The 13,876-nt window shown below is 54.4% G+C and overlaps 1 protein-coding gene across 1 annotated transcript in view; it reads right to left on the reverse strand.

Annotated features, from left to right (window-relative positions):
- Nucleotides 1-3,199: 3,199 nt before the first annotated feature.
- The window catches only part of LOC309866049 (uncharacterized protein C14orf132), a 44,459-nt gene continuing 33,782 nt past the window's right edge, over nt 3,200-13,876 (reverse strand). Inside the window, exon 2 of the mRNA XM_082733251.1 lies at nt 3,200-3,853. Within this exon, the coding sequence (XP_082589377.1) occupies nt 3,629-3,853 (225 nt within the window). The 3' untranslated portion in view covers nt 3,200-3,628. The remainder of the gene's footprint in view (nt 3,854-13,876) is intronic.

The following is a 13,876-nucleotide window of genomic DNA, read 5'->3' on the forward strand; positions in this document are numbered from 1 at the left end:
CTCGGGGCACATGGGTCCAGCCTCCTAAATCAGGTGTTGTTCTGTTCGGTGGAGTGTCCCACATGCAGACGAACGGTATGGGACCCCTACAGCTTGCGGAGGGAAGACGGGGAGGCATGTGGAGGGCCAGGCATGGAGAACTTTCCGGCAAACGCAGGAGCCTTCTCTGAAGAGCAGCTATGGAAGCAGCTTCTTCCTCAGCACCGTCCCATTATGTCCGGGTGGGCTCTGGGCCAGTCTCACCCAGGAGAAGCCGGATCGGAGCCTCAGGCTGGGGTCTGCGAGAGGAACACCGTCCTGCCTGCTTGGGAGAGTCTGGGCTCAACAGGACGCCTGAGCCTGGGCTGGAGCCTCACCCACCGCACGGACCGTTCCGACTGTCCTCGGCAATCCGGCTACGCGAGCCTCACTCCTCGTGTGGGCCCCTCTGTTGGGCTCCGGGTTGGAGCCGGGGGTCTTCTGTACGTGTCCCAAGAAATCTGCTTTCTGGTTACGTCTCTGGCCACAAAAAAACCACTTGTGCTCAGCTTTAAAGAGAGGGGCAGGTGACAGGGACCACCATCCTTGAAGCTTGGACAGAGACGGGGCAACTGGCAGGGGGACAAGCGTGCCGCATTCTGAGGACGGTTAGACTTCTGCCTGTGGAGGAAGCCAGAGCTGGCCCCGGGTCACACCATGACATGGGACCTTGGGGGAATGGCCTCTGTAGACCCAGAGCCTGGCTTAAATGAGGCCTGGAGGTGCCACCCCAGCCACTGAAGGTGGCACGTTGTGGCGGAAAGAGGCTGCCTCTAGAGGCGGAGGGTCCAGCCTCAAGTCCCAGCTTGTCACATTCACACTGTGTGGCCCTGGACAAGTTCCTCTGCTCCTCTGAGCTTCTGGTTCTCCATGCATTGGAGCAACGATGCTGTAAGGATTAAACGTGCGCGTGGGGGTCTAGCACGGCGCCTGGACGCAAGGCTCAGACAAGCGCCTCCTGCCGGTCACCTAACGTCCACCACAGAGCTCAGCTGAGGAAGGCAGGAGGGACAGCACAGCGCCCCCTCTGGCTGGAAGCCCGTTCTTTACCCTTCAGGGGACGTCTATCCTCGCTGTCATCCAGGTGATGGGGGGAAACACCAGATCAAAACACTGTAGGAGACTGGGAGGGAGTGACCCTGAGCGGGTCACTAGAATTGCCCAATGCCGAGTTTGGACAAGCTGGGCCCTAAGCTCCAGGCTGTGTGTCTGCGGCCCTGACCCAAGAGGGAGAATCCTTGAGAGTTGAATTTAACTGGCCTTTATGCCAGGGGGAAAGAAAGCCTTCATGGGGGAGACCCCCTGCGCCCAGAATTTCCCAGAGAACCCCTGGCCCGCTAGGGCTGTCCTGGCTGCTCTCAGCTGGGACCACAGGCTCCACCCCACCCCGGTCACAGCGCACAGAAGCCCCAGAGCCCTGATGGCCATCACCGCAGGCCATTTGCAGAGCAGAGAGCAGTCACCCCCTCTCTACAGGGCTCTGTTGGGGATGTAGGGTGGGAAGGGAAGGACTCAGAATATCTGGGCTGCACTGACCCCCACAAAGATGCCAAGCATCACCTTGGTCCCTTCCACCCCAGCTCTGGACCTTCTCCTTGGGTTCTCATGAGGACACCTGTCTCAGTGTCCTCGCTCATGGGGCACACGTGGGGAGCTTGAGACAGGGAAGGGTTTGCTCGAGAAGCATCTGGGATGACCGGCACGCAATGGCTGACCACCCAGCCCAGCCCAGCCCCTGTCCCTGCCACCCTGACCTTGTCCTGCCGAGAGCACGGCCCTGTCAGTGATTCCAGAAGGAGCCCAGGCCGAAGGTCCCCCATCCCTTCTCCCTCTCCGCAAAGGTCACGCCAGCTCTGCACTCATGGCCTCCACTGGAGCTGAAGCCTTCGTGGGTGGATGCGTGCACAGCTGCAGGGACAGACGCGACTACTAGGAGGTGGCAGCCGTCTGCGGGCGTGGTCTGGAGGTTGGGCTGCTAATCCTGTTTTCACAGCAGCTCAGCACCAAGCCCGCAGACGAGTGGCTGCCTCAGAGCAATTAAGATGTCCCTTTGCCTGTCATGAGGAACAGCCATGTCTCCCAAGATCACAGGGACACAGGACACCTTTTTGCAATTGTCCCAGACAGCACCAGGGCTTCCCATCCAGTCTTTTAAGTTTCCCCACCACTGAGGGGAAGTTTGGACCATTTATTCTCTTTTGCACAGCACAGGGAGAAAGCAAGGGCAGCATTGCTCCTGGCCCGCCGGCGAGGGAGGCTGCATGTAAGCTTCCCCCACTCTGCTCGGCACAGGGCAGCTATCTGGGGAAGGGGGCTACCGGGCGGAAGCCTTTCCTAAGGACAGAAGTAGAGCGAGTCCTTCCCCATGCTGCCCCCTCCCCCAAGGTATGCCATCCTGGGCTGGTCTGCACGGGAGTCTCCCTTGCTGGTCAGAGACCACCCCCACTCCCCTAACACCCCCCCATAGCCACTGACTTGGAGGAAGGTTAAGGAGGCTGACTCGGACAGAGCACATCCAGGTCTGCAAGAGAATGTGGGAGCCAGACCCAGTGTAAAATGCAGGTGTCTGAGCACCCTGTGCACCTCCTGACCCCAAACAGCTTCCAGACCTTCTGGGCATTCTCCCCGAGGGCAGCTGAGAAGCAGGGATTTGCTTAACGAAGTGCTTCACTGGGGCCCGTCCCCCTGCTCTGACAGTGCCAGTCACGTGCTCTGTGATCACTGGCAAATCGGGCAAATCGTGCCTCTCCCTCCCACTGTCAGAAGATCAGGTGGGCGCGAGGCCACCATCTCTAAAATCCCTAAGTTCTCAGAGAGGAAAGAGCATCTGCTGGTGGCTGGTCTGAACTCGACCGCTCTGCCCAACTATAGTCTGAAGGTCCTTCTTCCTTTTTGAAAAAGAAGAGTAGGTCTGTTCGGCCGAGAACCCCCCACCCCTGGAAATCCTACCCCATCACCAGTCATCCCCCTGTCCTTGGATTTCCTGATCCATCTGGGTCTCAAAAGGGGCCAAGTGTCTGGTGACAAAGGTGCCCTGTCCAAGTCAAACAAAGAACATTCTATGGCCCAGGTCACACCACCCATATTCCAAAGGGCTGAGTAGGAGACCACGGCTGGGCTGGAAACACTCCAGTTCCGAGGGCAGCTCCTGCTGGGCACCCCACACACCAGGTGCAGCAACTTGGCATAAAAACAAGACACATACGTGAGTATTTACTGCCAGCAAGCGATCGGCCCACCATGTCCATATTTCACACCTAACCGGCTATTTCCTCTGGTCTTACGTTCTTGGAATATAGGTTCAAAAATTCCCCACTTGGCTCCTTGCAAAGGCTTTGCCCCATCGTGCCTCCAGGGGCTGGAGGCCACACGCCCATGTCTTCTGGATCAGCTTGATGACAGCCCAGAACACTGGAAATTGGGGCTGCTTGGGGGAACTCCTGATGCATGGTCGCTGCCCCCGGAGAGGCCATGCGCGTGGTCAGAACTCCTGGTTTCAGAAGGTGGGACCAGCCAAAGGCCAACAGCACCAGTGTTCCCAGCAAAGCCTGGCCCTGCTGTGAGCCCAGCACGCGCTGAGCTGGCTCGGAGCTGGTGGGTGCCCCGAACCTCAGAAGGTGAAGGCGTACACCACCCCAACCACCACAATGTTCCCCAGGGTCGCTATGATGGCAATCCAGAGCAGGACCGCATCGTTGGAGGACCGCGGAGACTCCTCCGGCTGGCCCTGGCCACTGGAGGCCGCGTGGACGTTGGTGGAGGAGTTAAAGAGGGAGTACTCCGTGCTGAAGTCTTCGTTGGGCGAGTCCATGAAGGCGCCTCCCATCATGGGCAGCTGCGGAGAGGGAGAGAGAGAATTAATCTGGGCACACGGGCTGAAGAGGAGCCTGGTCTGGTCTGGTCAAGCCATCGGGTGCTGGGACACAGCATCTCATGGGCTCTTCTCCTGTTTGTTATCATGGATGGTGCTGCTACAAATGGTCATAGAGATGGTAATGCTTGGAGGAAGACGCCCTCATGCCCATTTTGCAGATGGAACCGTTAAGGCACACAGCTCGTCCACAGCTGTGGGCAGTCCCTCCACACCAGCGTGGGTTATAAAACACTTCCTTCCTCTTCTCTTTGCAAAGTCGTGATACTCAGCACAGACCGTTAAGGAAAGAGAAAAGAGGAAAAAGAAAAAGTGAGAATCAGCCTCGCTGCTTTAGGATAATGGCTGCTAACACGGTGATATTTTTCTTTCGCACTTTTTTCAGTGTGAGTCCGTATGTGTGTGTGAGAGAGACAGAGAGAAAACATGTTCAAACACGTGGTTTTATATTAAGTTCTGTATAAAAATTCCACAGAACACCATTTTACCCATTGTATACTATTCAGCCAGTTCAGGGCGCCTGGGTGGCTCAGTCGTTAAGCACCTGCCTTCAGCTCAGGTCATGATCCCAGGGTCCTGGGATCGAGCCCCGCATTGGGCTCCCTGCTTGGCAGGAAGCCTGTTTCTCTTTGTCCCACTCCCTCTGTTTGTGTTTCCTCTCTCGCTGTGTCTCTTTCTGTCAAATAAATAAATAAAATCTTGAAAAAATTAAATAAGTAAGGAATGAAGTAAATAAATAAATAAATAAAGCAGTCAGAACGGCTAATTAAGAAGTCAGGAAATGGCAGATGCTGGCGAGGATGCGGAGAAAGGGGAACCCTCCCACACTGTTGGTGGGAATGCAAGCTGGTGCAGCCACTCTGGAAAACAGCATGGACTTTCCTCAAAAAGTTGAAAATACAGCTACCCTATGACCCAGTAATCTCACTACTGGGTATTTACCCCAAAGATACAAATGTAGTGAAAAAAGGGGCCTGTGGACCCGAATATTTATAGCAGCAATGTCCACAATAGCCAAACTGTGGAAAGAACTTAAATGTCCATCAACAGATGAATGGATCAAGAAGATGTGGTGTATATACACAATGGAATACTATGCAGCCATCCAAAGAAATGAAATCTTGCCATCTGTAACGACGTGGATGGAATTAGAGGGTATTATGCTGAGAGAAAGATAATTATCATATGATCTCCCTGATAGGTGAAATTTAAGAAACAAGACCGAGGATCACAGGGGAAGAGAGAAAAAAATGAAGCAAGATGGAACCAGAGAGGGAGACAAACCATGAGACTCTTCATCTCAGGAAACAAACTGACGGCTGCTGGAGGGGAGGTGGGCGGGAGGGAGCGGGTGGCTGCGCGATGGACACTGGGGAGGGCATGTGCTATGGTGAGTGCTGTGAATTGTGTAGGACTGATGATTCACAGACTGTACCCCCGAAGCAAATAATACATTATATGTTAATAATAAAAAACAATTTAAAAAATAATGCACTGATTGAGCCCCTAGCTATCCCTGCACTTGGGCGTACATATGTGCTTCTACGTGCATTTGTCTTTATTGCCGCAGACTCCCGGGCAGGGAGCTTCTGAGTCAATGGGTATGAGCACTTCAGAGCTTCTGGGGCACAGGGACGCGCTCCGCAGAAGAGTGATTCTCACTCCCAAGCCTCACATACAAGGATGACCACACATTTGCGCTCCAGAAGTTGGAGTAAAGGCTCCAGGCTGGGGGTGGGGACGTGGCTGCTCAAAGGAGGGGGTGACCCTCCATACAGTCACAAGGAGACCTTTCCTGCTCTAGGTCTTCTGGGCCCTTTCAGAACGCCCCGGAGGCTGGTGTCTCCAGGGCTGGCCCCTGCATCTGTTAGGCCCATGGTGTGTGTTTTGGATGGCACCGGGGAGAATGAACAGTGAACAGTTACGCTCTCCTTCTGCACACTTCCCGAGCCCTTGCTACCACTGGCACGGAGGTCCGGCCACACCCAGGGGGTGTGCAAGAGATTTCAAGACTCACCACTTAGCTCTCCTGTTGGAGGGACCACTGTATCCCCATTTCACAGGTTGGTAGGCAGAGGTCAAGGCTACATGGCGAATTCATGGTGGAGTCAGGGTTGAGAGCTTCTCGCTCTGCACACAGTCACCCCGACTCTGGGTTCGGACTCCATGTTGGGGCTTGGAGATGTCAAGATCACTGTCCCCAGGAAGTCTTGGACCCCAGGGGAGCAAATCAGGTGCCACTTCACTCCCCCATTCTTCTGGCAAATAAGTTTGAAGGGTGCATGGATTAGGTTCCCGGGTTCCAGACTCTAGATACAGCGGCGAGCAAGACAGACGGGTCCACACTCCAGTAGGGGGATGAGAGCAGGGAGGAGAAAGAGAGACCAGAGGGGAACAGGGAGGGACCAAGACAGGGAGCACGTGTGTGGGGAACGTGAACCATCGGGATCGACGCAGGGAGGCTACCTTCGGGCAGCTCTGTGCTTGGCCACCCACATCCCAGCAGCCTCCGCAGAGCACCTGCTCGGCCGAGAAGCGGAGCCTCTCTGGGCTTGCTCAGAGAATCCCGACATTTCGTCCACGACACGGCTCTGCCCTTTATCTGGTGGGAACCCGCCAGCTATCACAACCCTGGCGGTGCAGGGACAGCAGGGTCCCTGGGGATCTCGGGCCTGGCCGGGGCCCAGCCTGGGGGGGCTGCAGCCCATGGGGGCATGCTCACGGCGTGAAGATCTGGCCGGCGCTGCGTGTGTATGTGTGTCCCTTCTTACACGTCTATCACGGTTTAGCCGTATATTAAATTAAGACGTTGAGTTCAATGAACATGTTTAGTGCATGGGAGTAGCTATCAGGACGAACACAGGTGAGAAGACCAACTGACATGCATCCTACGAGAAGTGCAATGAAGAGTTTAAAGAAGCGAGCCGGGACCCCCTCTTGGCCCCAAGCTGGTGTCGCAGATGGGATGGGTCACAGCCTCCTCAGGCATAGGCAGCCCGAGGGGGGCTGAGGGGCTGGCGCGGCTGGGCGGGCGGTGGAGCCTCTGAGTCCAGGGCCTTCCCATGAAACCCATTCCTGCTTTGGGTCTCAGCCCATGGTCCTCTGCCCGGGACCCCTCCCTCCCGTGTGCCCCATGTTCACCTCGCGGCCTCCCGTTCGGAGACACAGCTCCTCCTGTCTGCTTCCCCAGTGGCCTGGAAGTTCCGGGAGGCGGGACCAGATCCGCTTATTCTCCTCATGGGGTTCCAAGAGCATTGCACAGGTATGGCATACAGTGGTGCCTAATAAAAACCTGGCTGCTGCTGATGAATGATGGCCTCTCTCAACTCAAGGGCTGTCACTCCTATGTTGGCTAACGGCCTCTCTGGCCTCTCCCGATGGTCCTGCCACCTGCAGGGTTCACGGAGGGCAGTGGGTTCCTCTCCTCAGCCCCCCCCACAGCCGGCGCTCCGGGCACTCCACAGCCGGCGCTCCGGGCACTCCACAGCCGGCGCTTCTCTAGGGTCTTCCTCTGGCGGCCCACGGTGGAAGCAGGACTGTGGTGAGGCCCCAGAAACTCTGCTGGTAGCATCTTAGTGGGGGACTCAGGCCAGGACTCCCCATGCACCTGCACTTGGTCTGCAGCTGCCTCCCCTGGGCCTGCTGGACCCCCCAGAGTGCACCCACGTTCCAGTCCTCTGCCCGTGGCCGCCTCTCCATCCCTCTCCCCCAGCCAGGGCCCTGCTGGGTTTCTGGGCAGAGGCCCTCCTTCCACTCCACTGTGTGGGGGACCCGCTGCGGTCTGGGGCGAGACCTGTGCCCCCCTCACCTCTCTCTGAGGTAGGGCTGGTCTCTCTGGGTATTTGCATCAAATCACTGGGGAAAAGGAGGACACTGGGCAGAGCTTCTTGGCGGGGAAGAAAGCGCAGCCCCAGAGAGCAGAGCACATGGCCCTGCCGCCGCCACCCTGCCCAGGGCCGCTGCCGTCCACCGGCTCTCCCCCAGCACCCGTCCACCTGCGCTGCTCCCCTGCACGTAGTTGGTGTCCCCGTGCTAGTATCCTGTGGTGGCCTTAGCGAGTTGCCACGAATGATGACACACATTTATTCTCTTCCAGACCCAGAGGTCGGAGGTCTGACATGGGTCTCCAGGGGCTGCCACGCAGGTGTTCACTGTGCTGCGGCCTCCTCTGGCTTCCAAAGCTCCCGCATTGGCCTGTGGCTCCTTCCTCTGTCTCGCAAGCCCGCACTGTGCGATCTTCCAGCCTCTCTCAGACCCTCCCTCTGCCCCAGTATGGGGACCCTGGTGAGTCCCCTGGGCTCACTTGGATAATCCACGATCATCTCTGATCTCAAGATTGTTTTTTTTAAAGATTTATTTATTTGAGAGAGGGAGAGAGAGCACATGGTGGGGGAGGGCAGAGGCCGTGGGAGAGAGGGAGAATCTCAAGCAGACTCCCCGCGGGGCACGGAGCCCGAGGTGGGGCTCAATCTCTCTACCCTGAGATCATGACCTGAGCCAAAACCAAGAGTCAGGTGCTTAACCTACCACACCACCCAGTCGCCCCTGATCTCAAGATCCTTAACCTTAATCATACCTGCACAGTCCCTGCCCCGTCAGGTAACCTATTCAGAGGCTCACCTAATTGGAGGTTGGTCTCCGCTACACAGGGAACTCTCTGGAAAGTAAGCCTTGTGACCTACACACCTCAAGCTCTCTCGGCCCCACTGTTAATGTAAAAAAGGTGACAAACCTGACCCTGTGGAATTAATGACCTGAAGTCAGCAGAAGGGCTCCCCACCAGCTCTGCTCCATCAACCCAGTCCCACAGACCCCCTCGGGGGCACAGTGCATTCTCCAGACAGCGAGGTCCCCTCTGCCCTGCATCTGCCACAACAATCTGCCCTGCATCTGCCACTCGGTACTGTGCCAGGGACCACGGCTGTTGTCAGATCGATACTGTCCCTCTGAGGGTGGGAACAAGGGTGGGTTCCAGTTCAAGACATATTTGGGGGTGAATTTGTATAGTAAAGCTGGTGGGTCCTGCAACTGACTTGCCTGTAAGTAGTGAAGATAATTCATTGTCTTCAGTGGAACCAGCAGGATTCTTGCAAGGAGGAGATAAAACCATAGGTGATAAAATGTGGCCCAAGACAGTCACTCAGTAATTCCTCATATTTTCTCCTTTTATCAGTCTTTGCAGAAATTCAAAACCAGGAGCTTGCATGCCATCTTATCCAACTGCTTAAGTAGAAAGGAGGGAAGGGGGACCCTGGCGTTTCCAGATGTGCATTTTATGCGATCCATTAATCAGGCACTCTCTTGCAGGTGCAACAGACCGCCCCCCTGCTCCCCAACTTATGTTCAAGCTGAGAGATGCTCCAAGTTTGGCCAGTGCTGTCATTTGATCCATCTGTCTAAGATGTTTAGTTGTTCTGATTTTTTTTTTCCCTTGGTAAAACAGAGTCCACATTCAAAGTGTCCATAGATGTGAAAACAAGTTTAAATGGTGAAATCTCATGAATAGAAAACAACAAACAAAAAGATCAGCCTCAATTGCATTCTTGGGAAATTGGAAACGGCTGACCAGGAGGACTCATGGTCAGAGCGACGGGCCGTAGCTGGAGTCACCCCAGAGACAGATGGTGAGAGAAGCATCTGAAAGGTCTCTTAGAGATGCCCCTCCTCCCCTACTGGGTGACAACCGGGCCTTCTCACGCCAGTGGGCAGATGCGGTCACTGGCCCCCTGGGAGTGGAACCCTTGGATGAGGTTTCAACTCAGAGCAGATTTGGGGGTGAAGACTTCTAACTTCCCACCTCGTAGAAGCGAGAGGCCCATGGAGGCAGAACCAGATCCCGGGCATTTGAGGCTGAGTCACAGCGTGGGGCGTTGGCAGGAGGAGCGGGGAGCTTGTTTCCCCAGCAGAGGAGGTGGTTACAGCCAGCCGGCCGGGTCAGAAAGAAGCCCGTTGGCATGTTAAAGAGGGGACACCAGCACAGGTCAACATTCAAGGTCCTTGCTGTTGATCAAGGCTGCGCTTCCTGACGGTACGTTTCAGGAGAGCAGGAGCCTTCCTGGTTTCCTGAAGCAAACCCAAGGCCCAGAAAAGAGCTGGTGCTCAGAAGACAGAGGGGAAGCAAAGGAACTCCAGGTCCATCCATCGGCCAAGAATTCCGAAGGCGCGCTGAGCCAGCGCTTCCCAGCTGGGTGATCCGGGCCCGCTTCCTAACCTCACCTGTCCAAGCTCAGGTTTCCCCCCGGAAACCCAAGGGCAAATACCAGACACTGCCTCCCGGATGAGGGCTGCCAGGCGTGGCACAACGCTGTCTGCGGTGGGAGGTGGGGAAGCGGGAGTCGCCAAATAAACTCAGAGAGCATCCCCGACACTAAAAGCGAAGTCAAGGATGATAATGTGGAGGCCAGACTCCGCAGTGCACCTGTCCCGGAGGAAAAGGGCGGGCGCAAAGGAGACTGGTTTTGCCCTTAACATTTTACTCTAAGAAAAGATGAGCAAACAGGATGAGCTCTTAGAAAGAGTCTCTTCCGGTCACTGGGCACTCTTCAGTATTTTCAACCTCTAATGTGAAGAGCAAGGCTTAAACAACAGGAGTGGGTCACAGACAGGGTGGGTTCTGATCACCACTGCGGGCTGGCGGCTCCCCCGGGGGACCCTGGCCCTCGGTGCTGGAGACCAGAACAGTGTGGAGGGGTTCCAGGAAAGTGCAGATGTGAGGACCCCAAGGTTCCAACCGTGGCAATTCACATGGTTTCCACCCCAACCCCCTCTCCCTGCACACAGCAGAGCTGCTGGGAGGAGGCCCGCCTCCGGGGGCCCATCTGTTCCTGCCGAGATGAGGGAGGTTAGATAAATCTCCCCTAGGCTGGGCCTCTCCAGAGGAAGGAACAGAAGATGCTTTCAAAGGAAAATCTTCAAAGAGATGGCTCTGGCAAAAGTTCCCCAAATAATGCCCACGCTTCAGGGGAGGGGACACCGGAGACATTGGGTGTTTGTTGTTGGAGGCTCTGGGAAGTGGGCTTGCTGGCCTCGTGCTGGGTCCCACCAGACCCTTCTCCCCCAGAAATCCACAGGGTCCCTGCAGTATCTCAGCCACACATAGGAGCTGATCCTCTCCTGGACTGTGGATTTCAAAGCTAAACTTAGACGAGGATAGATACATCCATACTGTCCCCATCTCCAGTGGGTGGGGACACTCTGGTGCCTCTTAACGGCTGACACACCTGGCCCTGCTTCCCTCTCTGAGCCTTGCTTACCCAGGAGCTGCTCAGAGGAGTGACGGCCAAGGCCAAGCTTGGGGCTCAGAAGCCCTCGCCAGACTCTAAGAAAGCCAGGGTCAGGTGTAGACGGTCCTCAAGTGAGGGTTGCATGGTGAGGGCCCTTGGGTAAAATCCGCACCCCCTCCCAGTGCAATCTGAATTTCAGAGAAACAATAACAAAACCACTTTTTGATGTAAGTATATTCCAAGTATTTCACTGGACCTACTTAGAGGAAAAAAAATCTTACTGAAAAATGATCTGACATTTAAATTTAACTGGGCCTCCTGCATTTTTATTTGCTAAGTCTGGCAACTCTGTGTGCGGCCACTCTGAGAAAGAGCTGCAATTTCAGAATTTGTGCGAGGGGCCACGCCCTCGGGTCTGTCTCTCCAGAGCCCGCCATCTGCAGCCAGGCCTCTCTGGGTGACCTCGTTCCCTGGAAAATTCAGGAGGCCTCCGGCCGGCCTGCAAACATTATAAAGCCAATTTCTTCCCTTACTACCTTCTCACGGGATCTCTGTGGTCCAAATATAAAGGCTGGACAGCCTGGGAGTGCCATCCATCCATTTATTAGTCATTCAACAAACACCGAGGGCCTACTGGGCACCTGGAGGCGCTGGACTGACCCTAGGGGTTCCCAGGGGAGACCCTGAAGGGCTTAACATTTAAAAGGAATACAGATAAGCTCTCAGCCATAAAACGGCATTTAGCGCACTTTAACAGAGATGAGAACCAAGCAACAGGGTTCTCACAGCATGAAAGAGGGCAGGCTGTTTTTAATCCCTTGAACCAAAGAATCAGGCACAAGCCTGAGCCCTGGTTCTGTTCCTTTCTGGCTGTGTGCCTTGAGCCAGTGACTGACCCTCTCCAGGCCTCTGTTTCCTTTCTGTCCCAGGAGGATGATAGCAGGGGCCACTCTGTAGGGTGCCGTGGGGGTGGAGTACCGCGTCCCGGCTCTAAGAAGCCAGCTATTGTTAGTATCATCCCCGCTGTCATTGCTGGAGGGCACAGAGCCAGGCCTGCTCCCCGCTCACGCTCACGGCCTCACCATCACCATCGAGGGGCTTTTGTGATTTTCTCCATTTCCCACCTTGAAGACGCAGGCGCGGTGAGCTTCCCGGCGTCCTCCCTCCGTCTCCCAGTGTCGACAGCTAAAGCCCTAGAGAACCCCCCTCTTTGTAGACAGAGGGCAGGGAAGAGGGGCTCCCGGGACCCAGAGAATCTGGGGGAATCCCTAATTTCTTTCTCTTTTCTCTCTCTGGCTGCCCTGGGGCCAGCCCCAGTTGCTGGGTGGTCTTCTGTGGCAGTGGTGGGCTATGGCAGGGACAGGGGACCTAAAGTGTAAGGCAAAACCCTTCTCTCTGGCTGGAGGAACTGAAGAAAGGGCTCTTACAGTCGGAGATGTGTCGGGGAGTTAGTTCTTATCCCTCCTCTCTCACTCGCTTGCTCTCTCATCTCCTGCTTTGCCCTGCGGGCAGCGTGATGGTTCAGACCCGTGGCACACAAAGGGCAATAAAGTCGACAGACTCCCAAGTGGAGGGTTAGGGAAGAAGGTCCCTGGGAGCCAAGGAGTATCCCAGGGGGAGAGAGCGCAGAAAGGATCCCCTAGTTCTGCACAGAACCTGTGCACATTCTGGGCTCGCTCTGTGCCATATAGGCATGTGAGCGACCCAAAGAAGCCTCATGAAACCCTGGATAAGTCCAGACGCACCCCTGAGAGAGGCCCGTGCTGGACAGAGTCGGACAGCACCGCCGCGCTGTTACCAACAGACCCACGCTGGGACCACCACTTGCAGAAGGCAGGGCAAAAATCTCCCGAACAAAAGAAATATCCAAATGGTCTCACTGACTCATTCTACCAGACCCACAAGGAAGAATAATACCAACTCCTCACAATCTCTTCCAGAAAATAGAAGAAGGAAGGTCACTTTTTAACTCTTTTTGTGGAATGTTTTCCAAATCAGGTTAATAAAGCCAGCGCAACCCTGTTACCAAAATCAGAGATATGACAAGAAAAGAAAATGGAAGATCAATATCCTAATTAAACGTAGACAAAAAATAAAATGAGAGATACTAGTGAACTGAATCCAGCAATACATAAAAAGATACTGTATTTTTTGTTGCCTGGGTCAACATTCAAAGATCGGTTAATGTAATTCATTATCCTCACAGAAGTAAAAAGAAACAAAACATAATTGTATCCATAGACACAGGAAAATCATTTGACAAAATTAAACATTGACTCATGGTAAAAATTCTTGGCAAGCTACAAATAGAAGGGAACTCCCTAAATCTGATCAAGACCATCTATAAAAACCAAAAACCATCACCAAGAAACAGCTTAAAGCTAACAGCATACCTAGACTATTAAACAAATCAATTGGTTGTCTACAGTCAAACAATCAACAATTGGAAGGTGAAGACAGTGTAGCATTTGCACAAGAGATACACAGATCGATGAGAGAGAACACAGCATCCAGAGCTAGATTCACATAAATATGGTCAATTGAATTAAAAAAAAAAATCTCAGAAGAAATTCAGTGAAGAAAGGGTAGTCTTTTCAACTAATGATGCTAGAACACTTGGTTACCGATGTGCCAAAAAGATAAATAAATAAAAATGTCCCTGGAACCTGACCTCTTATATAAAAATTACCCCCCAAGACCCCCCCTCATGCTTTACACAAAAATTAACTCAAAATGGATTACAGACCTAAATGAAAATGAAAAA

The sequence above is a fragment of the Mustela nivalis genome (genome assembly GCF_964662115.1).
Source record: "Mustela nivalis genome assembly, chromosome: 6".
Taxonomy (NCBI): Eukaryota; Metazoa; Chordata; class Mammalia; order Carnivora; family Mustelidae; genus Mustela; species Mustela nivalis.